The 26797-nt window shown below is 46.0% G+C and overlaps 1 protein-coding gene across 1 annotated transcript in view; it reads right to left on the reverse strand.

Moving 5' to 3' along the window:
- OTOL1 (otolin 1) overlaps positions 1-25353 on the reverse strand; it is a 118666-nt gene extending 93313 nt beyond the window's left edge. Inside the window, exons 1-2 of the mRNA XM_039486948.1 lie at positions 25239-25353; positions 24685-24796 (exon numbers count right to left, since the gene is read on the reverse strand). Of these exons, the coding sequence (XP_039342882.1) occupies positions 24685-24718 (34 nt within the window). The 5' untranslated portion in view covers positions 24719-24796; positions 25239-25353. The remainder of the gene's footprint in view (positions 1-24684; positions 24797-25238) is intronic.
- Between the last annotated feature and the right edge of the window lie 1444 nt (positions 25354-26797).

The raw sequence follows: 26797 nt of genomic DNA on the forward strand, positions 1-26797 counted from the left end.
TCAGTCTAGACAACAAACTTCCAGAAGGTTCTTGCTGAAGCATTTCCAGGCTGCCTTTTTGGAAAGATTAAATAAAATGCCAGGGGGACGTTTTCCGTCAGCCATAATTAAATTTCCTGTATAAAAACTATCTGCATAGTTAACAATGACTCTGTACATCAAGGAAGGTTATTTTAAAATCATTTTAAAATAAAATTATGGATTGTCCATGTCTGATTTTGCCACACTGATTAAAATATGAAGGCCATGGCTACACTTGCAAATTTGCAGCGCTGCAGCAGGGTGTGAAAACACACCCTCTCCAGTGCTGCAAATTGCGGCGCTGCAAAGCGCCAGTGTGGTCAAAGCCCCAGCGCTGAGAGTGCAACTCCCAGCGCTGTACGTTATTCCCCACAGGGAGCTGGAGTACGGACAGCACTGGGAGAGCTCTCTCCCAGCACTGGCACTTTGAAGTGCAAGTGTAGCCATAGCCTTGAAGTCTGGTACAGGCCAGGAACAGCATATAACTCAAGGGACTGGGGAAGGGTATAGTAAACTTGTGAATTCTAGGCTACAAGTTGAAATCTAGCTGAGGCAAGTAGTGACTGAAACTTAACACTAGCTGATAGCTGGTCAGTAGCATCTTTGAAATTCGATGATCTCAGTCCTCAGAACCGACACTAATTGGCATCATTGTTGATAGTTTCAGGAAAACTAGAGAGGAAGGATAGTCTAGTAGTCATAGCACTAGCATAGGACTCAGGAGATTCAGGTTCAATTTGCTGCAAAACTTTGTGTGACATTGGGAAAATCACTTAGCCTCTCTTTAAAGATGGGGAACCAAAGCACAATGGAGAAAATAATACTTCCCTATCCCACAGGGGTGTTATGAGGACAAATCCATCAGAGATTGTGACGCACTTTGCAATTTACTGGTAGAAAGTGTTACATAAGAAAGAAATGGTTACTCACCCTGTGCAGTAACTGTGGTCACTAGGGGTGCTTGCGCCCTCTGCACCTTTGATTGGAGATCTCACAGCAGTGTCCATTTGGCCCACACACGCAGGCTACTCAGCCTCATACCCCGTGCCATTGTTATATAGAACTGCACGGGCAAACCATCTTCAGTTCCTTTTCTACCGCAAAGCCCTATTGCAGAGAACTCTGAAGCAGAGGGAAAGGAGGGCAGGTAGTAGAGCACCCATTTTTTCTTCTTCAAGTAGTATCCCTACAGGTGCTCCACTCTAGGTGACTACTGAGCAGTTCCCTCTAAGGCAGAAGGGGGTTTGGAGTAGAGTCCAGTACGGAAGACAGTACTGCCAAGCCGAACACTGCGTGAGAAGCAGAGCTGTGAGTTATTGCATAATGTTCAACGAATTTATGTATAGAAGCACAAGTACCAGCCGTACATATTTCAATAATGGGCACATTTTTGAGAAATGCCGAAGTGATGGAAATAGACCTTGTAGAGCGAGTTCGTATGTCCAAAGGTGCTTGAATATTACAAGATTTGTAGCAAGAATTAATGCAATCAGATATCCACTTGGAAAGTCTTTGATTAGAGATTGCAGACCCTTCTGAGCTATCTGTGAGCAAGACAAACAACTTGGGGGTCTTTCTGAAGGGTTTAGTCCTATCCAGATAGAAAGTCAGGGCTCTCCTGACATAAGGGTGTGCAACAGTGTCTCTTGATTATCTTATGTTTAGTGTGGAAGACTAGCAGATGAATGAGTTGATTAATATGGATCTCAAAAGCAAACTTTATGTAAAAATTTGGGGTGGAGGTAACAACATAATCTTGCCCTTAAAATACTGTGAAAGAGGGATATCTTTCTTTCCCCAACCTGTCGCAACAACATGATAGTTATCAGGCATGCCAATTTCACTGATAAATGGAGCAATGAGCAGGCAGCCATCAGTTCAAATGGTGGTCTTGGAAGGCATTTAAGAATCAGATTGAGGTCCCAAATCGAAGTAGGACACCTGACTGGTGGACAGAGATTCCCAAGCACCCTGAGGAACCTCTCTCTTGTAGGGTAGGTGAAAATGGAATAACCCTCTATTGGAGAATGGAAAACTGTGATGGCTGCCAGGTGGACTCTAATGGAGCTCAGCAACAGCCCTGAACTTTAGTTTTAAGATACAGTACAGTATATCTGGCCATGATGAGGTCATCAGTAGAATATGTCTAAGGTCACACCAGACAAATATAATATATGAAGCAAGTAGATTGTTTTCTGTTGTGTAATAATATTCTTTACCTCCTCTGAGCAGGTTGTTTGTAATCCTGTGAATTACAGGATTGCTTTCAGATGAAGCATTCGGAGATTGGAGTGAAGAATCTTCCCACTTTCCTCGAAGAGAAGATGGGGAGCAGCGTGGAGAGTTATTTGTGAGCAAACGGCCAGCTGTATCAGGTAAGAAAATCATGTTAGTCTGGGCCAGATCAGAACTATTAGGAGGACTCTGGCTTTGTCCTTTTTTATTTTGAGCAGAACTTTGAGGAGAACTATTAGAGGAGTTGTGGGAATGTGTACAGTAGATCCAATGACCAACAAAGGTGAAGGGCATCCCCCCAGGAATCAATGACCCAGTCTGCCTCTAGAGCAAAACTGGGCACATTTCTTGTTTATCACTGTGGCAAACAAGTCAGTCTGAGAGGTGTCCCATTTCCAGCATATGTAGTGTAATATACTGGAATCTATTTCCAAGACCACAAGTGAGAAAAGTGCCCGCTGAGCATATCCATGGTCACATGCTGAACCACAGCAAGATAGGCTGCTGTGATGATGATCTGATTGCATGTGCACTTATTCCAAACAAGGACAATTGGTGCAGAGGGAGGGGGATCTTGCTCCTCCTTCCCAGTTCATATAAAACATGCGTGACATGTTGTCCATCATGACGTTTATGGGCTTGCCCCCGATTAGTGGTAGAAATTGGAAGCAGGTGTATCTGGTCACTGCGAGTTCCAGGAAGTTGATGTGAAGCGTGGTCTCTTGTGATGCCCACTTGCCCTGGGAAGTGTGAGCATCCAGATGCACTCCCCACCCTAGCAGGGAGACATCCATCATTATGACAGCTGTTGAGGAAGGACATGCAAATTGGACTCCTGTGCACATGTTGTGATGGTCTTTCCACCAACTGAAAGGTTTTTATACAGGTGGGTATGGAAAGAAGCATATTTAAACTGTGTCAGTTTGGTATATAAGCAGTCCTGAGCCACCCTTAAAGCCTGTGCATTTGGAGTCTTGCATGGTCTTTGATGAAAGTACTGGCCCCCATGTACCTCAACAATTTAAGGTAGCCCCCAAACTCTCTGGTCAAGAACTGAGCTGCATTGTATTGCAGAGGAAGGTAGGCTCTTGCTTTAACTGAATTCAGATGAGCTCCTATGAATTCAAAGTTTTGCACAGCAAAGTGGATTTTTGAATGTTCAATTGTAGGCCCAAGTGGAGGATGATATCTGTGGCTTCAGAAGTTGCCAGTGAAGTCAGTTCCAGGGAGCAACCCTTCAGCAACCAATCATCCAGGTTAGGGAACATTGAAATACCATTCCTGCGGAGCTTGACTGCTACTACCGACATGACTTTTGAAAGACCCTTGCGGCAGATGGCAGGCCTAAAGGGAGCACTCGGTACTTAAAGTCGACCTGGCCAACGATAAAATGTAGGAATCGGTTGTGAGATGGGTGGATCACAGTGTGGAAATATGCATCCTGAAGATCAAGGGCTGAGAACCGATCCCCTTGATCTAGTGATAGAATTGTCACTGCAAGTGTCATCATTTTTAATTTTTATGTCTTCACATAAGAGTTGAGTAGCTTCAAATCTAGCATAGGTGTCCAACTGCCATTCTTTCTGGGTACCAGGAAGTACCTGGAATAAAACCTCTTTCCTCAGTTCTGCATGGGAACTGATTCTGCAGCACCCAAGCATAGGGGAGAGTATTTCTTGACTAAGCAAGCTCTCATGAGAGGCGTCCCTGAAGAGGGATGGTGTAGGGGAGAGGGAGAGGTGGTGGGTGGTAGAATTGGAAAGTGGATCGCGTACCCTGTGGAGATGATCTCCAAAACCCACTTGTCTGTAATGATAGACTCCCAGTCCGCCTGAAGTGGTAAAGGTAGGAGCCAAAGCAAGAAAGGCAGGTGAATGGTGCAGCTGGTAAGGATGCAGATGATAATTCAGACCCCTGACCAGCCCATCAAAATTGCTGTTTGAAGGTGGAAAGCTGAGAGGTGGATGATTTCCTTGTCTGGAATTTGTCTCTTTTGATACAGTTCATACGGCCTCTGGGAAGTCAGGAATTGGGCAGGATGGGATCTCTGAGCTATCTGAGACTTGCTAAACCTTCTGTTGTAGGCAAGTGTATAGATTACAAGAGAATACAAAGTATCCCTAGAGTCCTTTAACTTCCACAGAGATTCATCTGTGCTGTCCACAAACAATTGAGAACCATCAAAAGGAAGGTCTTCCATCACAGTGATTCTCAATCAGGAGTCCAGGGCCCCCTGTGGGGCCGCAAGCAGGTTTCAGGGGGTCCCTCAAGCGAGGCCAGTGTTAGACTCTCTGGGGACCAGGGCAGAAAGCAGAAGCCCCACCGCATGGGTCTGAAGCCAAGGGCCCTGAGCCCCACCACCCAGGGCTGAAGTCAACACCTGAGCAAGGTAGCTTCGTGGGGGACCTTGTGGCATGGGGTCCCAGGAAGTTGTCCTGCTTGCTACCCCTTAACTCTGGCCCTGGCTTTTATATGAAGAAACCAGTTGTTGTGGCACAGGTGGGCCGTGGAGTTTCTATAGCATGTTGGGGAGGTCTCAGTAAGAAAGAGGCTGAGAACCCCAGTTCCATCATATACTGGACCTCTTTCAGAAATCTGGAGAATTGGAACCAGGAAGCCCTTCTCATAACTACCACTTGTAGAGATCAAATGAATGGCAGTATCAGCAGTGACAAGGGAGGCTTGTGGTGATGTTCTGGCAAGTAGCTGGCCCTCCACAATAATTGCTTGGAATTGCTCTCTATAATCCACTGGTAGGTGGTCAACAAAAGAAAAAAAAGAAAAGATTCAGTTTGGTGTAATTTATATGATTATTTTTTGCCATTAATGCCTGGTAGTTGGAGATTCTAAATTGTAAGGAGGCTGACAAATAAGATTTAGTATGGTGCTGGCCTTCCACGTTCATTAATTGCATCAACCACTAAAGAATTAGAAGATGAATGAGAAAATAAAAATCTGCTCTCTTCATGTAGGCAGAATAGCAGTTGGGATGTGCTAGATTATCTTTGTGGGGTCCAGAAGGGCCTCATTGAAAGGCAAGGCTCTGCAGGCAGATGAGGGTGAATGGAAGATATCAAGCAGCTTACAATGAGTTCTTTAACCTCCTCAAGAGGGCTCTGCAAGGAGTCAGCAATTCTCTTCACCAGATCCTGGAACCGCTTAAAATCATCCACCAAGGGTGGAGGAGGCAGCATGACTAAGGCTACAATTTAGTCACAGGTATAAGTCATGGACAGGTCACGAGCTGTGAATGTTTGTTTATTGCTGGTGATCTGTTCATGACTTCTACTAAAAATACACCTGTGACTAAATCTTGTGGGGCCTGGAAATGCTGCAGGGGGGGGGGGAGAGAAAGAGATGTTTGTGGGGGGAGAGGGGACTGCTGCTGGGCAGGGGGGGCGTGCTGCTGAGGAGTCACCAGCTGCGAGGGGCCAGCAGATTGCGGCTGCTCTGACCGCCCCAGGATTGCTGCTGGGGGCCAGCCAAGGAGCAGCTGGTGTGGCTGGCCCCGGGGCTGCCTGAGCAGCTGGCCCCAAAGCCAGCTGCTTCAGTGGCTCTGGGGTCAGCCACACCGGCCGCTGCAGAAGTCACGGAATCTGTGATTTCCACAACCTCTGTGACAGACATGGAGCCCTAAGCATGACTGTGTCATCCAGACATGAAGAGGAGATACCTCTTCATTGGCTCTAGCTTCCTTCTCCTCAAAGTTCTCCTAGAGAGGGCAGGCAATGAAGGTTGCCTATCTCTGCAACAGGTGGTGCTTGAAGCCTTGGAAATAGGCCGCCCAAAGATCCTATTATGGCCAAGGAGGTGGTGTACAAGGCATGAGAGGGCACTAATGGGTGCTCACACCAGCGAGATGACCTTGTGCCACAAGTAGTCATAGGCTCAGAGATTTCTGGAAAGGGGCTTCTATAAAAGAATGAGGAGAAGAGCCCTGGATAGATATTTGGGAAATGGTTCTTCATCAGAATCCTCTCTCTCAAACTCATTATGGAATGTGGAGCGCCCAGAGAAATCTGAGATTAAACAGTCAATACCAGAAGAACTTCCAGCAATCTCAACGGCCTCGGTACTGAAAACATTTCTAGCTGAGCAGTGGATAATCTGATGTCTCAGATATAGCCAGGTCCAAAGGAAAACGAAACTCCTGCAGTACCAAGAGTGCTATCGGTACAAAATCCATGGTCTGCACCAAGGTAATAGTGGCTGGTGGAGCTGACAATACCATGCGGTAGGAGCCTGAGCAGGCTTCTTCAGTACTAAGGAAGCACTCTTCTTGCCACCTCAGTCCACTAATGGTACCAATGATCTCTCCAAGGCAGAGTCTTTGCCATCTTTCAATCCAGCAGTGCCCTCAGTATCTGAGGAACCAAGCAGCCTTGTGGGTACCTGATTGGAGAGCAGTTAGTGCTGAAGTAGCTGAAGACATCGACAACCTTGGCTTTTTTTAGGTAGATTTCCTACCTGGTGAACTTGGTGCACAGGCTTTGGAAGACTAATGAGAAGAGTCTTGAGTTTTCCTCTTAGATGCCCTTGAGGAGGGCAGGTCAGAGATAGAGAAGACAGCAGATTTCCTTGGAGACAAGTGCATGTGGGAGTGGTCCCTGGGTCTGGGTCAGAAGTCAGGTGTAACAAGCTCATCATCATGAGGAGACAATGTTTGATCTCCTTGTTTTTTATGGCTCTAGGTTTCAGTGCCAGACACAAGTTACACTTCTGGGCAACATGCGATTACCCTACACAATTGATACACCAAGAGTGCCCCTGGCTTACTGGGATTGCCTCCCAAACATGACAGACAACATCTGAAACCAGGAGAACTGGGTATAACCTCTCAGTGAACAAGAACTACCCTATCTACCAACTAACATCTAAAAATAATATATATATGGAAAAAAAATGAACTAGAAAGCTAAAGCTACTATTACTAACTAACTAATTACACCAATACTAAGAACTAACTACTACAATAAGAAACCAGGACACAGTTGAGGTAATCTCAACGGAAACATCTGCCACAGATCAGTCTCAGGCTCAGGTGGTTGAGAAGGAACTGAAGGCAGTTTGCCCGCACAATGCTGTCTAACAATAGCACAGGGCATCAGACTGTCTATCACAGGCCGGATAATGCTATGAGAATCTCCACACAAAGGCACAGGGAGCAAAAGTGCACCTAGAGTGGAGCACCCATAGCGACACTACTCGAACAAGAATAGGTATTATTGCTTAAAGAAATGGACTGAATGGTGTGATGGGGCAAGGCCAGATGGCTACAGTAAAGTAGTGAGGAACAGGTAAGTTAGCTCCAGGCTAAACAAATCCCTGGTACCATGGTAACCAAATGGCAGTTGCTCCAGGTTAATCAAGACACCTGGGGCCAATTAAGATCCTTCTAGAAAGCAGTGGAGATAGCTACATTGATTGGGACACCTGAAGCCAATCAAGGGCTGGCTGGAACTAGTTAAAAGCCTCCCAGTTAGTCAGTGAGGTGCGTGTGTGAGGAGCTGGGAGCAGGAGGTAGAAGGAGCTGAGAGGGCATGCTGCTGGAGGACTGAGGCGTATAAGTGTTATCAGACACCAGGAGGGAGGTCCTGTGGTGAGGATAAAGAAGGTGTTTGGAGGAGGCCATGGGGAAGTAGCCCAAGGAGTTGTAGCTGTCATGCAGCTGTTACAGGAGCACTATAGACAGCTGCAATCCACAGGGCCCTGGGCTGGAACCCGGAGTAGTGGGTGGGCCCAGGTTCCCTCCAAACCTCCTAACTCCTGACACAGGAGGAGTTGACCCAGACTGTGGGTTCCACCAGAGGGGAAGATCTCTGAGGTGAGCAAATCTGCCAATAAGTGCAGGACCCACCAAGGTAGAGGAGGAACTTTGTCACAATGGTCATGGAAACTGCACTATCTTCTCATCTCCTTCTTGGAGGTCTCTCCACAAAAGACAGGAAGTGCAGTCACAGGGCACTCCAATAGAGCTTGCACTGCCACTGACTGTACTACACTGCTGCTGTGGATAAATGGACAGCTCCTGCATCGAGAGCTGTCAGTCCCTGGAGACAGTTCCATCATTTGTGTTCCCATGTGATCAACAGAGCTGTGCAGGGGCGGCTCCAGGCACCAGCACGCCAAGCGCGTGCTTGGGGCGGCAAGCCACGGGGGGTGCTCTGCTGGTCGCCGCAAGGGCGGCAGGCAGGTTGCCTTCGGTGGCATGCCTGCGGAGGGTCCACTGGTCCCGCGGCTTTGGCAATCTCCCGCAGGTATGCCGCCAAATCCGCGGGACCAGGGACCTCCCGCAGGCAAGCCACTGAGGGCAGCCTGCCTATAGTGCTTGGGGCGGCAAAATACCTAGAGCCGCCCCTGGAGCTGTGTGAAAAATAAAGACATATTCCTGTAAAGTTTTGCAATGTTTAAGTTTTCATGCTGAAGTATTTGAAATGGACACGTTTTGTTTTTTCACAATTTTTTTAAATACATCTCTTCAACATTTTAATCAGAAACATTATTGAAAGTTATTTTAAAAGACTAAGTTTCCCCAAAATGGAAAAAAATTGGCAAAATATCAGATGTAGGGTTTCCCACACACACATTAAAAAATCATTTTCAATAAGAGAAGTTGTGGATGAACAAACTTTGTTCAAAAAATTTCAACCAGGCCTAATAAATGTATAAAAACTAATAACTGATGTACATGCACAAAGATGGAGTCCAGATTGAAACCTCATTGAAAATTAACCTATAGACTATGTCTACAGTCCATAAACTATGTCTACACAGAAGCTGGGAGGTAGATGCACACATGCTAGCTCTGCTCAAGCTAGCACCCAAAAATAGCAGAATAGCTGTGGTAGCTTGGCCTACCCACCCAAGCACATACCCAGGGGGTCAGGTGGGAGTGTACTCAGGCTTCTGCAGTGTGGTTTGGATAGCAGTCAATCTCAAGTCTGGTTGGGGAGTTCTGCTGTGCTTTGCTTTCTACAGTAATACCACACCCAAGAGCATATATAGTTCTTAATAAATTGGACTACAAATACAATATACTGTGTCTGTGCCCACTCAGTTTTCTCATTAGGAGGGAATTACCCATTCGTGGCGCTTAATCTTTCCCAATTGCTCAGAAGTTTAGAAAAAAAGCATTTAAGCTACCCTCAAAGTTACTTTTTAAAAAAAAGTAAATACAACAGGGCATAGTCGGAACAGTCAACAAAGTCATAAAAGCCATAGTTAATCTTATAATTCACTTGTACATATTTGTAGAAACTTTATCTACTGCCTCAAACAGATTGCACCCATTGAAAACTGATGATTCTATAGGAGAGGCATTTGAACCTTAAAACAGGAAAAGCTAGTAACTGAAATAAACATGACTGAATTTCTGTGAACTCTTACAATGTGACCCAGATCAGATCAATCCAATAAGCTCTCAAATTGTGTTTATGAGTGAATGAGTAATTTCAACCCTTTATTCCTGGAACACCACTACAGTGATCAAGGAGTCACAGTGCTCTTATCCCACTGCAAAATTTCCTATGCACAGAGCTGGCCTTTCCTGAGGAAATTCCAGATCCCCCCTTGCCATAATAGGATTGCAATTTACTTATTTGGGTGTGTAAATCCATATGTGCACAGACATTGAAAATAAAATCAGAAAAAATATGGAGTCTTCTCCTGATAGACTTCTTGGGAGAAATAGAGACCACTCTGATAAATCCTCCACTTACCCCTCCAAAAGTCTGAAACCAGATGGACTTTGCAGTACTCCCAGAAAATTAGAATGAACTTCTGTCAGACCAAGGTTGGAATCAAGATCTAGGGTGGCATTCTGGCCCTACTAAAATTAATGGGTGTTTGGGATATCCACTGAAAAGGCCTTCCCTGCAGCCTCCTCATCTGATCTCAGTTGTCAGGGTATCATATGGGTATGGAGGTAGTCTTTCAGGTTGGCAGACCCCAAATCAATTAGGGCTTCATAGTTTAAAAATCACCACCTTCAACTGAACTTAGAAATGAACTGGCACCATGAGTGGTGGATGATCCACCGGCTTGGAGAGACTAGCCCCTGGCCATCCCCACCCCTCCTCCCCTGCCAGAGCCCGGAGTCCCCTGCAGCCATTACCCCCCCCCTTCCCACCAGCATACTGGGCAGGCTGCACATAGTCCCCCTAGCCCCCAAACTCCAAGCAGGCAGCCCCTCAAATGCCTGGCAGGCAGCATGTGGCCCCCCGGCTTCCCCAGCCCCAGCACCCCCAAGCACCGCAGCCACCTCACCCTAGCCCCAGCCCACTTCCCTGAAGAGGAGCAGCCAGCCTGCCTCGGCTGGGGTCAAGCAGGAAAGGCAAGCAAGAGGGAGCCTTCTAGGCAGAGCGTGGGTGGGGCCATGCTGGGCTGTTTCGGGAGGCACAGCCTCCCACAGCCTATGATAGGCGTGGCCTATGATTGGAACTCAATACAGATCATGGATCACAAGTGTAATATAGTGTCCCTGGGAAATCTCACTACATAAGTGGGCTGCTGTTTATATTTTTTTTTCCTTTCACCTTCTAGTGGGTAGAATTGAGAGGGACACCAAAAATGTTTTCTGCTCCAGGCGACACAACACTTAGGGATGGCCCTGCACAGTAAAACCTGCAGATTGTGAATCTGGGTCACAAACAGCAGGCAAACATCCCAGTCCCAAGAGAGCTGAGATGAGTGAATTAGCTAACTGATGTTATTTCCCCAACAAAAAAGAATTTTCTCTGTATGGTTTGGGCTGATTCTCAGCCAGAGAGCCCTCATCCGCACTCTAATCTCTTTTAGGCACCGGGCAAACTGTTAGACTGTCCCATCCAGGTTGAATGGGATGGAATATAGAGCTAGTGTTATTCACATACCAGCCACCAAAACCCATATTTTCTCATAATGGCCCCTGTGGGGGGCCAGAATCCCCTCCCAACCCTGCTTCAGGTCCTTTTACTGTCTCTCATCCCCTCCCCTAGCAGATGTCCAAAGGGTTCTTGGAGTAAACACAAAGAAAAATTCTCTCCTCTCTTTCCTCCCTTAAGGGAGAGGGGAATCCATAAGAAATCAAAAAGAAGCAAAGGTGACCTGGAACTCAGGTAGTCTTCCTGAGTGAGCCCTTTGGGCTTAGTCTACATGGAGTCCCCTCCTCCTGGAGCATGCTGCTCTGAGGCTGGGGTCACACAGCTTTGAGAACAGTGGGACATGTTGCTGTCTCCTTGTCAGCAAGCCTGTCTGAAGTGAAGTAGCCTTCTCCCAGTTCAACACCCATTCTCCTCTGGCACATTTTCCCTTTTAAACTCCAAACCCTCCCTCCCCCACCCTCCAGGCAGAACAAGCCTTGCAGGTGCATCTCACTGGTGTTGAACAAGCCCAGAGGAGCGCGTTAATCTCCTCTCTATCAGTGTGGAGGTGTGCCCCTTCAAGTCTCCTATATACTTTGGACAAGAGGACCATCATGAAGAAACTCTGCAGGAGATAACAGTTATCAATGATGAGCTATTACCATCATCTTTGCTACCCTCTGGGATCTCTCAGCACGCACAAAAAAATGCAATTATTCAAGCAGTTCCATCTCATCTTATTGGGAGCCACGCTGGGTCAAGAGCTTCTGGTGATGTATGTTATCAAAAGTAGCAGCCAGGTTGTAGAAGAATCAGCATTCATCTGCTCTTCATCTGTAACAGGAGGATCAATCAACACAACCAGGGCAGTACCCATGTGCCACATGGAGACCTAATCCCACATTGGCTGGGGTCAAGGAAGCTAGAGGAATCCAATGCTCCTGTAGCTGCCTTGCTAAAAATATCTAAATAAACATCCCTAAAACCCAGGAGATTGAAAATAGTGATGAGAGTTTGTCAGTGGGTAGAGATCAGGGGCGGCTCTAGAAATTAGGCTGCCCCAGGCAGCGCGGTGTGCTGCGCCGCCCTTCCTCGGTCCCGCAGCGGGTCCCCTCTTCCCGCGGCTCCGGTTGAGCTCCCGCGGCAGGTCCACCGGAGTCCCGGGACGAGCGGACCTGCCGCAGGCATGACTGCGGGAGCTCCACCGGAGCCGCGGGAACAGCGAACCTCCCGCAGGCACGGTCCGGCGGCTCCGCTTGAGCTGCCGCAGTCATGCCTGCGGGAGGTCCAGCCGAGCCGCGGGACGAGCCCCCCTCCGCAGTCATGCCTGCGGCAGGTCCGGTCGTCCGCAGCTCCGGTGGACCTCCCGCAGGCACGACTGCGGCAGGTCCACCGGCCCAGCCTGCCGCCCCCTAGATTTGGCCGCCCTAGGCAACAGCTTGGTTTGCTGGTGCCTAGAGCCGCCCCTGGTAGAGATGGCTTCTTACACTAAGATAGGGGTCGGCAACCTTTCAGAAGTGGTGTGCCGAGTCTTCATTTATTCACTCTGATTTAAGGTTTTGCGTGCCAGTAATACATTTTAACGTTTTTAGAAGGTCTCTTTCTATAAGTCTATAATATAACTAAACTATTGTTGTATGTAAAGTAAATAAGGTTTTTAAAATATTTAAGAAGCTTCATTTAAAATTAAATTAAAATGCAGAGCCCCCCGGACCGGTGGCACTGAAAATCAGCTCACGTGCCACCTTTGACACACATGCCATAGGTTGCCTATCCCGCCCTATGGTCTAAGGGAGGTTCTGACAATGCTACCAACACCTCCTCATGGATCCTCAACAGCCAGGGGCAGAATAAATCTAAACATAGTGGTAGCCCAGCAAGTTATAGTGGCTGAAACTCAAGCAGAACAGACACTTCCCTCCATCCCTGGTCTCCACAACAGTTTGAACAGCTTAGTCAGACTCTGAATTAAATGGACAGCTCAGTCCACATCTGAGCAAACACCTCACAGTGAGAAACATGTGACTCTGTCCCTGGGTGTAAACCGCCAAATTTATAAAAACATATTTTGGTAGATTAGATAGAGAAACACCAGCTTTAGCCTGCCTTTAAAACTGAAACATAACCCAGCTATGTGGACTCTTATGAATTAAATATGTAAGCTACTGTTGAGTCATCTCCCCACTGAGAGAATAAAAAGCAAAGAACTAATCAGGAGCGGCGCCAGGGTTTCTGGCGCCCTAGGCAGAATTCGGGGGGCGGCATTTTGTGCGCTCCCCACGGGGCGCGCGGGAGCTTCCGGTTCTGCTCCCGTCGTGCCGTCGAAGGACCCTCCGCCGAAATGCCGCAGCGGCAGTCACTGAGCTGCTCAATTGCCTCCCGCTGTTTTCCGCGGCACGTCGGCAGAAGGTCCTTCTTCCAGTTCCGTTCCCGTCGCACCACTGAAGCTTCTGCGCGCCCCGTGGGGAGCGCACAAAATGCCACCCCCTGAATCCTGGCGCCCTAGGCGACCGCCTAGGGTCGCCTAATTGAAGCGCCGACCCTGGAACTAATAGTGACATAGGGGTTGAGAAGGGGTTGTGTGTGTTTGAGGTTGGGGGAGAGGAAAATCTGGTGTAAATTTTCTAAGGGATTTGTTTCCAGCAATCAAGAGGAAAAGATGAATCATCAGAGGACCAGGACTACCTCATTGTCAGCTAAGATAGTGTCTTATCCATTTCTTTCTGACAGTTCTCATATTTGCTACACATTCATAGGGTATGTCTACACTTGGAGATGGGAGTGGGATTCCCAGCTGAAGCAGACACACACTCGCTCTCATTGAGAGAGTGTGCTAAAAACAGTAGTGTAGCTGCAGTAGCATGAGTAGTGGTGAGTGGCAGCACAAGCGGCAGCATGGGCTAGCTGCCTGATGTCAGAGATGTCTTATTTCAGTCACATTGAGGTGAGAATTACTCACCTCGAGTCAGTCTTTCAGATTTAAAACAAGCAGTGAGGAAGAGAAATTGCAGGTGAAATGTATATCAAAGTAATGAGAACGCATGTTGGATTTTGGACACAAAACTCAGCATAAAGCATCATAAAACAAATTGGTACCTCCTGAAGTTATATAGGTGCAGTTAAAAGATTAAAAAGATGAAAGGGAACATCACCCAATTTCTCTGGCTGGCTGAGGAAAAAGCTTGCATCAGTACTTTAGATCTCTCACTGCAGCGAGCTGTGCAACATCAAAAAGACGTTGCCGTCCCAGAATATTAGCATTTACTGGAGAGACAGATTCTGAAAAGTTTATGATGAAACAGTATCTGTGAAAAGGAGGCGGTTCAAACCTAATGGAGGTATGTAATCACCAGGGAAGTACTCTCAGTTATTAGTCACCTGCCTGATGTATAGGATATGTTGTCCAGGGTAAATAATGTAGGAAAGGAAGAAATTCATGCAGATGCCAGGGAAGTCTGCCCTCCCATGACCCATATGAATGCTAGTAAATTGTTGATCTTTTATTCTGACAAGAGGATTAAAAGTCACAACTCTTCCATAGACATCACATACACATGCTGTGGAGACTCAGTGCATTGCTCTATTCAGCCATGCTTTAATGATGAAGGAACACCTGAGATTTTGGAGAGAGGAGTTTTTGACAAATATATTTAAATTAAAAAAAACCATGGCGACATCTCATATGGAAAAAAAAACACCAGAAAACCCAGGTATAGTAAATCCACTATTATCAACAGTATATTGATTTCTGCAGCTAGTACCGGTTTTCACTGGGATGGTGTTTTCTCTTGAGTAGCGTGGACAAAAATCAAATAAATATTAAACACTCCCTGCATGTAAATCATTTTGTATCTGTATGGATCTTATTAACTTGGATCCCATTAGGCCCAGTCCTTTGTTGTCCAAAGGATCTTTATTGAAAATAAAGGGCATATTTTTCTCTGACACCTATCAATTGCTATTGAGTTTACATTGTAAATCCATATCCCAGACCCCGAAATCCATTTCAGCATTAGCTTTCTAGTCACAGTTACTATGCCTTTGAAAACCCATGCAACCCAAACAGCATTTATAAGAAAGTGGGAAATTGGCACTAAAGTGGGAAATTGGCACTGAAGTGAGCTCCCCAAAAAAGTAGTAAAGCGTGTGAGAAGTGGCAACGGTCCTGGATGCGTAGTATGGTTTGTCCAAGAAAGCTGCAGCAATGGAACAGCAGCCTTGAGTCTTTAATGACAAAATTGTTGGTGCCACCTATAGAGAGGAAAGCATGAACAGAATGGCTTTTTATTTGCATATGCAAGGAATTTAAGTAACTGTTGAGTGTAATTTGCCCAGCAATATATATTTATGGTGTAATCATCATAACTTGCTACAATCATCTCAGTACAGTATCTAAAATGTATTTAAAAGGTGATCAATACAAGTGCAAAATAGGAGCAGCCAGAGTGCCTTATTTGGGACATTGTATTGGAGGGGGACAGATATCCCCTGATCCCCTTAAAGTGGAGGCCATTGTAAATTGGCCTGTGCTCCAAACTAAAAGACAGGTTCAATCATTCATCGGTCTGGCAAACTGCTACAGAAGGTTTGTGTGTGGGTTCAGCGACATTGTATCCCCAATCACAAACTTGTGTAAAAAGCACCAACCCACTAAGGTGGTTTGATCAGAAGCATGCCAAAAGGGTTTTGGTAAGATAAAGACAATCTTGTCTGGAAAACCCGTACTGGCCAGCCCTGACTTTAAAAAAAACATTTGAGCTATGTTCAGATGCCTCAGACATAGGGGTGGGTGCTGTAGTGATGCAGACAGAGGAGGGTAACAAAAAACACCCAATTGCCTGCTTGAGTAAAAAGCTGTCACCAACCGAACAAAATTACTGTAATTGAAAAGGAATGTTATGCTATGGTGTAGGCAGTTAAACAGTTGAGGCCCTATCTCTTTAATAGAAAATTTAGGATCCTGACAGACCATTCGCCCTTGGTATGGTTAAACAGAACCAAAGGCATGAACTCCAAACTTCTGCAATGGATTCTGATCCTGCAGGAGTTTGACATGGAAATTATACACATAAAGGGAAGGGAAAACCTGGTAGCAGACACCCTGTCCAGGAAAGAGGACCCAGGGCGCACTGCCTTTGAGACAGTGACTAACCCTCTTTCAGTAAACTAAGGGGAGAGGTATGACATCCTGTACCTCAGGGGAACACCCAGCACCCCCAAGTTCATCCTTATAATATGATTGTGTGGTACCTAATGCAAAGTTTGTCATGTCGGGTGTCTTCGGAAGGCTCACGATGTACTGAGCGTTGCTGTTATGGTAACGTTATAATAATCATTGTTATAGTAACGTTATAGGTTGTAATTTCATTTATAGAGTTATGAGGTGGAAAACGTGCACTCATGGCTTAACGCAGGCCTAGGCAAAAAAACTCTCCAGAAGCAGAGGCACAGTTCACACCTCATCAGGGCATGTATGGGACAAACCCAGCCCAGCCTCACAGGAACAAAGGACACTGGCCTAGGCAACAACAAAGAATCTGTTGGATTCTCAAGTGAGTCCCCTTCCTTTGGTCAGTTTGAGACTGCAATGAGGTAATGCTCACTGACTGTGAAGGGGGGGAGCAAAGCCAAGAGGGAAGAAAGGACACGACAAAAGAGAGAGACATTTACCATGCTCTTCCTCTCTCTTCCACCTACATCTACATAACTGGACACTGCAAGATAGAGGTTCCTGTGGTTGTGTCTGGGACCAGAGATATTGGCGAGTGTCATTCAGTTGCACAAACCAAGGAGCAGTTTACATGTCAGAGGCTGTGCGTGAACAGCACAGGAGTGGGGGTTCTCCCAGCACAGCAGGGTAAGGCTGGCTGCCAGAAGCAAGGATTGGGGTAACCTAGCAGATCACCGGTCTAGATAACACCAGAGGGGAAGGTCACAACCGGATTTGCACTTAAGTAGCATCTTTGTTTCTGGCAGACACAGTATTCAGCTAATTCCAGCTTGCTCACATAGTAGCAAGAAACGCTGAGAACTAGCTCCCTCAGGTGAGAAAAGATAGCATTTGCAGGTTACTGTATGTATTGCACCCATTACACTGCAGAACAAAAGAAAAATCTTGACACTTAACCTACTGCTCTAATAAACATTTTTCAAGGAGTGTCTTCTGCACTATACTGGCTCAGCCATGTTATCTTTCCGATCATATTTTAACGAGAAGTTGAGAACAACATATAACCCAATTAAAAGAAGAATGCATTTATCTGAGATCAAATTACAGACGCTACCAGCATCTGTTAAGAAGCCAGTTAAAGTTTGATTATGTAAAATACAGACTCCAATAAAATATTATTGAAACCGGGTTCCTAATTTCAATTACACCCTTGTGTGTATTTAATAGGTTTATTGCAAAGCTGAACATTCAAAGGTCCAGAGCGGGTATGTACCAAGATCTAGAATAATAAATCTGAGTTGCTAACAAGATGGCTCATGAATCTTATTTTAATTTTTCTGCTTGATTTACAAACAAGAGAGTTTGTTGTAAAGAAGAGGCATGATCAGAAAATAAAATACAGTACTATAAATTATTTGGTGTGGGCATCTATGATGCAGCAGCATGCAATTCATTTAAGGAGCAGGCATTAAAGCCTTAATGAGTCTGGTAAATTTAGATAAAATAGTGCAAAACATCAGATGCAGTGTGCATCTATGTGAAATTAATTAGAACCATGCTCCAGTAATTATAGTGTAGATCATCCCCCAGAGAGCAGCACATGGAGGAGCCCCATCTGGAAGGGGGTCAGCTGCCTTCATAATACCATTCCATTTCCATCCCTCTACCCCCACCATCCTCTCACCACTGGAGAAGCTGGGTATGCAAGGAAAAGACATTAGAGGTAACATTATCTTCCCTGAAATGCTCCCTCACCCTACACAGTCTCCTTTCACATTCAATGGAGCAATTAAGCTCTTTTATATACTGAAATACACCTCTAGCCCACTATAACATGACCCGATATAACACAAGTTCGTGTATAGCACGGTAGCAGCGGGGCTGGGGATCTGGCTGCTGTGGGGAGCCCAGGCCCTTTAAATCCTGCTGGAGCCCTGCCGCTGCTCCCCCGGGGCTGCAGCAGTGGGGCTCACAGGCTATTTAAAGGGCCCGGCGCTCCGGCTACTGCAGGGAACCCCGGGCCCTTTAAATCACTGCTGGAGCCCTGCCTCCCCTACCCCAATATAACGGTGTTTCAGCTATAACGCGGTAGGGATTTTTGGCTCCCCTCGACCGCGTTATAGCGGGGTAGAGGTGTAGCTGGTAACAGGGGGAAGCTACTGTCCATGTGTGGGATGAGAGATTCCTTGGTTGCAAACACGGGGAGAGGGGCCAGTAGATTGTTTGGCAAGTTATGTGCACAAGAGAGGCAGAAAGAAAAAAAAAAGTCAGAAAACAGCAATATAAGCAGTCATAGCATGGCCCTGAAAGGGAGCAGAGAGAGAGAGCACCTTGGGCACAGGGTTCAGTGGAGGTAGAGACTTGGAAATTATGAGCAAAGAAACCACCTGCTATTTGTTTCTACTGTGTTCAGGGAAACAGGACTTTGTAAATGTTCTTTGTAAACAAACAGGACTGCACCAAGAAATATACCTGACTCAAATCAGCCATTTCTCCTCCTAATGGAAACAATTCTGGAAGGCCCTGAATATCAGCTAACCACTAAGGCTAAAGGAACAAAGCCAAAACCTTAGTAAAGAGTGCAGGCTCAGGCCTTAACAATGGACAAACTGTTTAATGACCATGGAGATCCTTGGGTACCCGCATAGCCCCACAGTATGCCAACATTTTTATGGCTGACTTAAAACAACACTGCCTCAGCTCTTGTCCCCTAACACTCCTACTCTACTTGCACTACATTGATGACATCATCATCTGGACCCATGGAAAAGAAGCCCTTGAGAAATTCCACCATGATTTCAACAATTTTCATCCCAACATCAACCTCAGCTTCGACCAGTCCACACAAGAGATCCACTTTCTGGACACTACAATGTTAATAAGCGATGGTCACATAACCACCCCCCTATACCAGAAACCTACTGACTGCTATACTTACCTACATGCCTCCAGCTTTCAGCCAGACCACATCACACAATCTATTGTCTACAGCCAAACTCTAAGATACAACCACATTTCCTCCAATCCCTCAGACAGAGGCAAACACCTACAAGATCTCTATCAAGCGTTCTTAAAACTACAATACCCACCTGGGGAAGTGAGGAAACAGATTGACAGAGCCAAAAGAATACCCAGAAGTCACCTACTCCAGGACAGACCCAACAAAGTAACAGAACGCCACTGCCGTCACCTTCAGCCCCCAACTAAAACCTGTCCAGCGCATCAAGGATCTACAACCTATCCTGAAGGACGATCCCTCACTCTCACAGATCTTGGGAGACAGGCCTGTCCTTGCTTACAGACAGCCCCCCAGCCTGAAGCAAACACTCACCAGCAACCACACAACAAAAACACTAACCCAGGAACCTATCCTTGCAACAAAGCCCGTTGCCATCTCTGTCCACATATCTATTCAAGGGACACCATCATAGGACCTAATCACATCAGCCGCACTATCAGAAGCTCGTTCACCTGCACATCTATCAATGTGATATATGCCATCATGTGCCAGCAATGCCCCTCTGCCATGTACATTGGCCAAACTGAACAGTATCTACGCAAAAAAATAAATGGACACGCATCAGACGTCAAGAATTATAACATTCAAAAACCAGTCGGAGAACACTTCAACCTCCCTGGTCACTCAATTACAGACCTAAAAGTCGCAATTCTCCAACAAAAAAACCTTCAAAAACAGACTCCAATGAGAAACTGCAGAATTGGAATTAATTTGCAAACAGGGCACCATTAATTTAGGCTTGAATAAAGCCTGGGAGTGGATAGGTCATTACACAAAGTAAAACTATTTCCCCATGCTAATTTCCCCCCTACTGTTACTCACACCTTCTTGTCAACTGTTGGAAATGGACCATCCTGATTATCACTACAAAAGTTTTTCTTTTCTTCTGCTGATAATAGCCCACCTTAATTGATTAGTCTCCTTATAGTTGGTATGGCAACAACCATTTTTTCATGTTCTCTGTGTATATATAATTTCCTACTGTATTTTCCACTGCATGCAGCTGATGAAGTGGGTTTTAGCCCACAAAAGCTTGTGCCCAAATAAATGTGTTAGTCTCTAAGGTGCCACAAGTACACCTCGTTCTTTCTGTTGAACTGTTACTCTCTTGGTCCCTTCCTACATTTCTTTCTTGCAGTTCCCCATCCTCTTTTTGCAGTTAAAGAGGAGGCAGATTTTATTTTTTAATTGTCCACTGTCTGGTGCTGCTGCCTGCCCTAGCGGCCATGTTTGCCGCTCTCCCTCCTAGGGCCTAGTGTCTGTGTTTGTTTTTGTTGTTGTTGTTTTAACAGTCATGGTGTGGGGGGGAAATATGGCTGGGTTTGTGGGCTTTTTTCCATTTGCTTTTTAATCCTAAAACCCTTCAGACTTGAATTGACAATCTTGAAACTGAATTTAACACAGCTGGTCTTCTGAACCAGATTAATCTCTGACCAGCTAGTACAGACACCCCATGCCCACCCCTGCCAAGGGCAGCACAGCTGTGGCAGAGCAAACAGCTCTAATGGCTTTGCTGATAAGATTCTTTCCTGGCTCTAATTTATGTGAAGGAATACTGACATCAGGTGGTCTATTTAATTAATCACAGATATGTCTCTCTGATAAAATTTCCCACTCTCCACTCCTCATGTTTGTTAAAAATGCTACCTACATAAAACTGCTACCAGCCAACTGCTCTGGCCAGCACATCTTGACTAACCGATTGTTCCTGCGTCTCTTGCACTGGCAATCAGCCTTTCCAGGAACATATACAAATCATTTATTAAAGGCTCTAATCTATTCATATTTAAGAAAGAAAGCAACAGAGTGATGTATTTGGAAAATGGTATATGTGGTCCCAGTTCTTTAGGAGCAGGAACTGTCTTTTTTGTTCTGTGGTTGTACAGCAGCAGCTCTCAACCTTTCCAGACTACTGTACCCCTTCCAAGAGTCTGATTTGTCTTGAGTACCCCCAAGTTTCACCTCCCTTAACTACCTGCTTATAAAATCAGACATAAAAATACAAGAGTGCCACAGCACACTATTACTGAAAAGAAAAATGCTTCTCATTTTTATCATATAATCATAAATCAATTGGAATATAAATATTGTACTTACGTTTCAGTGTATAGTATATAGAACAGTATAAACAAGTCATCATCTGTAAGAAATTTTAGTTTATACTGACTTCGCTAGTGCTTTTTACGTAGCCTGTTGTAAAATTAGGCAATATCTAGATATGGGGTTTTCAAACTCTGGGTTGTGGCTCCGCAGGGTTAGCTGCTGGTGGACCGCAGTCTGAGGCCATCTTGACTAACCATCTTGACTAAACAATTTGAGAACCCCTCTAACCCTTCAGAACAAAGAATTGAGACATTGCATTGCAAGTTCTTTGAGACAGGCATTTCATGATTGGTTTCTTATCCTGTATACAGTATGCTATCGGGTGTACAAGTTCTTTGAACATTGGCAGTGCTATATATTACTAACATTTTGGTTCAGTAAGTGGAATGGCTGGTAGCACTATGGAGCAAGAACTGTGTGCGTGGCGGGGGGGAAAACCATTTAGAAGTACTGTAACGCCGGTCATCAGCAGACCGGATCAAACATGGGATGTCGGGAGCTTAGTGCATGAGCCTCTACTGTGTTAGCTAAAAGCCATATGGCTCTTAGCTAAGGCTGTAGAGCAGACTCATTAGTTCAGGGGTGGGCAAACTACGGCCCATGGGCCAGATTCGGTCCCTCAGGGCTTTGGATCCAGCCCACAGGGCTGCCGGCACCACGTCCCTGCGGCCCCCAAGTGGGGGGGCAGAGGGCTGTGTGTGTTGCTTCCAGGCACCGCCCGCCACAGTTCCCATTGGCCAGGAACAGGGAACCGCAGCCAATGGGAGCTTCGGGGGAGGTACCTGGAGGCACAGCAAGGGCAGCACCTGCGAAGCCCTCTGCCCCCCCTTCCCCAGGGGCCACAGTGCTTCTGGGAGCAGTATGGGGCCAGGGCCAGGGTGCAGGAAGCCTGGCCAGAGCCCGAACCCCTCCTGCACCCTGCCCCCCAACTCCCTGCCCTAAGCCCCATGTCTGCACCTTGCACCCCTCCTGCACTCCAACCCCCTGCCCTAAGCCCCGTGCCTGCACCTCGCACCCCTCCTGTACCCCAACCCCCTGCCCTGAGCCCCCTCATACACCCTGCACCCCAACCCCCTGCCTTGAGCCCCGTCGTACACCTTGCACCCCTCCTGTACCCCAACCCCCTGCCCTGAGCCCCCTCGTACACCCCACACCCCAACCCCCTGCCTTGAGCCCCCTCGTACACCTTGCACCCCTCCTGTACCCCAACCCCCTGCCCTGAGCCCCCTCGTACACCCCACACCCCTCCTCTGCCCCAAATCCTTGCCCTGAGCCCCTTCCTGCACACTGCACCCCTTCCCGCACTCCCTCACGCACCCCAACCCTCTGGCCTGCATATAATTTTCCCACCCAGATGTGGCCCTCGGCCCAAAAAGTTTGCCCACCCCTGCATTAGTCTCTAAGTGGTCTCAGTGCCACTAGATGGGACAGAACACTACACCCAGGTGGTGTGTGGGTTACGGTACTACAAGATTATTTAATGACTACAGATAACAGTTCAGATTTTAAGTGACAACATGGGTTCAGTTTAGACAGGGTTCAGTATTTTAGCAGTGAAGCAAAGTTCAAAGTTGAAAATAAACCTGGAATGGACACATTTAGAATAAAACCCTCCCCCTAGTAGCTTCATAACAAATTTGACTCACATAAATGACAGGCTTCCCCCCCCCCATCTCTCTTGCAACATGAAACTAGAAACATGAAAGCCTGTCATTTACAAGATATGTCATTTCATGCATCAAAGCAATCAACCATTCACTGTTGCAATGAGGGATGCAAGTGAGACACGTACAACACTCTCTTTAAGGCAGGTGTTCAGACACAGCTGAAGTACAGGGAAAAAAAAATTTTTTTATATGAAAGGGTGTGTAGTCAATGTCAGGTAAGTTCCTTTGCAAACCTTAAATTCAAATGAGGAAAAGTAAAAAACAAGCAGCAGACTAACAAAGGCCAAAGAAAAGTGCCATTATATCCTATAATTATCATAATTCCAAAGCTGCAAAAACACTTAATTTTCCATTAAGATATTATCTGACATTAAATATATGACATGCAATGAGTTGATATAACAGCATCATTCCACTACCCTCTTCTGCCTTTGCAACAATATGGAAACTGGATGCTGGTCTGCAAAAATATCTTTCACATTATGAGAGTTCAGTACTGGGCTTGTCTTCCAAAAGGAATGGCTGATTATTGTACTACTGTGAGAAGACTGTAACCCAATTTCTAATCAGTTTGTACTATCTCTTCTAAAGGAAAAGATTATGTAATTATAATTATAGAAGTCACATTAAAGATTGCAAAACAGCTTTCATGTCATCTGAACTTTCTAAATCTTACATCATTTGAGCTGAAATTTTTCTGCACTTGGTCTCTGCTGGAAGGGGGAACTTCTGGAAAATTTTAGCAAAATCCTTTCAGGGTCTCTTGAGTTAATGTAATTATTCCCCATTCTTTTGTTTTTGTGTTTATTAAACACCACTTGCTTTTCATAGAAATAGCTAAAAGTCTGATCTCTGAAATTCAAATTTTCCTTATAAATGTTCATGAGAAGAGCTGTACATGCTTTACTAAACTGTGGGGGAAATACCGGTATTAATATTTGCAAACGCAACACTAAGTATGTGCAATAAAATATTTTAGGAGCACCTCATTTAGGGTATAAGTCACATTAAACACAGGTGAAATGTGTTTAGCAGTGCTGCCAGCTCCAAGCATTTGAAGCCAAGTCTAAACTAGAAACTTTTGCCAGTACAGTAATGTGCCCTAGGAGGTGTGACTGATATTTTTGCAACATTTCTATACCAGGAAATGCCCTAATATAGATGCAGCTACACCACCAAAAGCACTCTCCTGCGAGTATAACTTTTTTCACTTAGGGAACCAGTAGAAGCTATGCTGGTAAAAGGACTCTGACAATATAAGCTGCATCTATACTGGACAGATTTGTGGTACTGCTATACTGGCAATTTTTTTCTAGTACAGATCTGGCTTAAGTCTTCAGGGTTCACTTGGCTCACATTTTCAGACTCTTCTTTATCCGTGAGTTAGAAATTTACTTTTCTTTTTAAATGAAAGCTGAGATTCTCCTCTAATCACTTGTCTCCAAGAGCTGGCACTTTACAGTAAACACCAAATATTACAAGACTTGCAGTAAGATCATGAGTTGGTAACACTGGGGAGATTGAAATGCACAACATGGAGCCAGTGCATCTCTTCCCATTCCACAAGGTGTACTCCACCATGTGGTTTGGAACAGTATCTGCAACCAATGCTTCTAGTACATTACTCACCACGTGTGCAGGATATTAGGGCCACTGGATTCATGTGCTAGGAGTGATGGTCTGCCAACATATTCCTCTTGCTGCGTTCCCCCATAAACACTAGAGAGCTATGCAGTAACTCCTACAACCCACAAAGGCATCCTCTATGAATTCATTCTACTAGAGCCTCTCTCTCTAGCCCCAATATGGGATTTAAGTGGTACAGAGGGCCTCAAGTGATTTCACCTTCAGACTGTTGTAGCAAGCATTTGTACTCAGCTAGTTAATTGCAGCAGAACTCTAAAAGCCCAATAGCCACCCTCAGAGCAAGATGATTAATGCTGGAAGAGCTGATAAGTTCTGCTGGGGAACTTGGAGAAGATCCTTAACTGAAAAATGGAACACTTGGTACTGGTGCATGTATAAACCCTTCAAGATTAACGCTGGGAGAAGCAGGAAAATGTTGTCAGGTGTGCACCACAATGCACTAGGTTTTAGTTCTAGCTGTTCTGACAGGCAATCACTGATCTGTCTGACTGCCATTACAGACTATCTAAGACTGTAGTCATCCCACCCCGGCTCACCTCCTGTACAGATCACTAACATTTCCTTCTCCCTGGCCTTATAGACTCCCAAGCTCTTGTCTCAGTCCCTCTGAACTTACACAGTGGGAATCAACACTTCCTGAGAAGGAACTTCCTAGAGCAAAGCTGTACACCAGAGCAACAATGAGACATTTTTGTACTTGGTAATGCTAAGTTACCTAGGTATCTACTACTACAAGGCCCAATCCTATAAGGTGCCACGCCCATTCAATGCCCAGATGAAATCAATGGGAGTGGAGGGCCTTCAGCAGCTTGCAGGAAGTGCTCAGGAACTTCCAGGATCAGGCCCACCATATATAGAGGAACAGAGATTGATCTGGGATTCATGAGACTTGTGTGCTGTAAACATTTGTTTCTACTTACTTTTATATTAGCCTTCACTTATCTAATAGTCCAGGCCCCTATTTTCTGCACTGCTAGACGTGTGGCTGGTGAGTCAAAGACGGATGGGAGATTAAGGAAGCTAAGTCACTGGACAGTATCTCTGGGGCACTTCTATTGTATAATTGATTAACTTGGGGGGGGAGGGGGAAGAGAAGCACTTTCTGTGCTGGGAACTTGCCATCAAGTTTGGTAGGACTCTAGAGTGGTTGCTGGGTTTTGAAATCTGGGCTAGGCTGCCCTGCAGTTGGTGTGTCAGCCCCTGCTTCCTAGCAAGGGGTCCTTTGAAATGAGAACAATGCAGCTTGTGATTGAATAGGGTAGTGATTAGAGTGGATGAGTGACAGGGGTTGAGTCACCCATTCCAGCTGTGTGTGGGGCCCAATCTTTAAAAAGAATACAGGCTTCCTGTGGCTGGTAAGACAACGGCAGCAGGGAGACTAAGGGTATGTCTATACTAGCCACCGGATTGGCAGGTAGTGTTTGATGTATTGGGGATTGATTTATCGCGTCTCATCTAGATGCAATAAATCAATCCCTGAATCGACACCCGTACTCCACCTCGGCAGGAGGAGTAAGCGGAATCGACGGGGGAGCCGCAGAGGTCGACTCGCCGCCGTGAGAACAGCCAGGAAAGTCAAACTAAGATACTTCGACTTCAGCTATGTGAATAGCATAGCTGAAGTTGCGTATCTTAGTTTGAACCCCCCAGCTAGGGTAGCTCAGGCCTAAGGGAGTTAGCCAGCTGAGGGAGATGGCAAGCTAGGGTTGGGTATTGCTTTTGTTTCCTTAACTTGCAGGTACTCTACAAGGAAGAACCTACCACAGGAGGAAAATGGCATGTTGCTGCCACCACCACCACTAGCTCTTCCTGCACATCTGGTGGCCCCCCACAAGCCAAGCATCTGACCCTGGAGGCTGCTGTCCAGACTCTGGTCTTGACTTATAAATAATTGGAGATATACCTATCTCCTAGAAGTGGACAGGACCTTGAAAGGTCATTGAGTCCAGCCTCCTGCCTTCCCTAGCAGGACCAAGTACTGATTTTTGCCCCAGATCCCTAAGTGGCCCCTCAAGGATTGAACTCACAACCCTAGATTTAGCAGGCCAATGCTCAAACCACTGAGCTATCCCTCCCCCTGGAAATAGGATCTGCA

This window comes from Mauremys reevesii, linkage group 9 (genome assembly GCF_016161935.1).
Source record: "Mauremys reevesii isolate NIE-2019 linkage group 9, ASM1616193v1, whole genome shotgun sequence".
NCBI classification, from domain to species: Eukaryota; Metazoa; Chordata; order Testudines; family Geoemydidae; genus Mauremys; species Mauremys reevesii.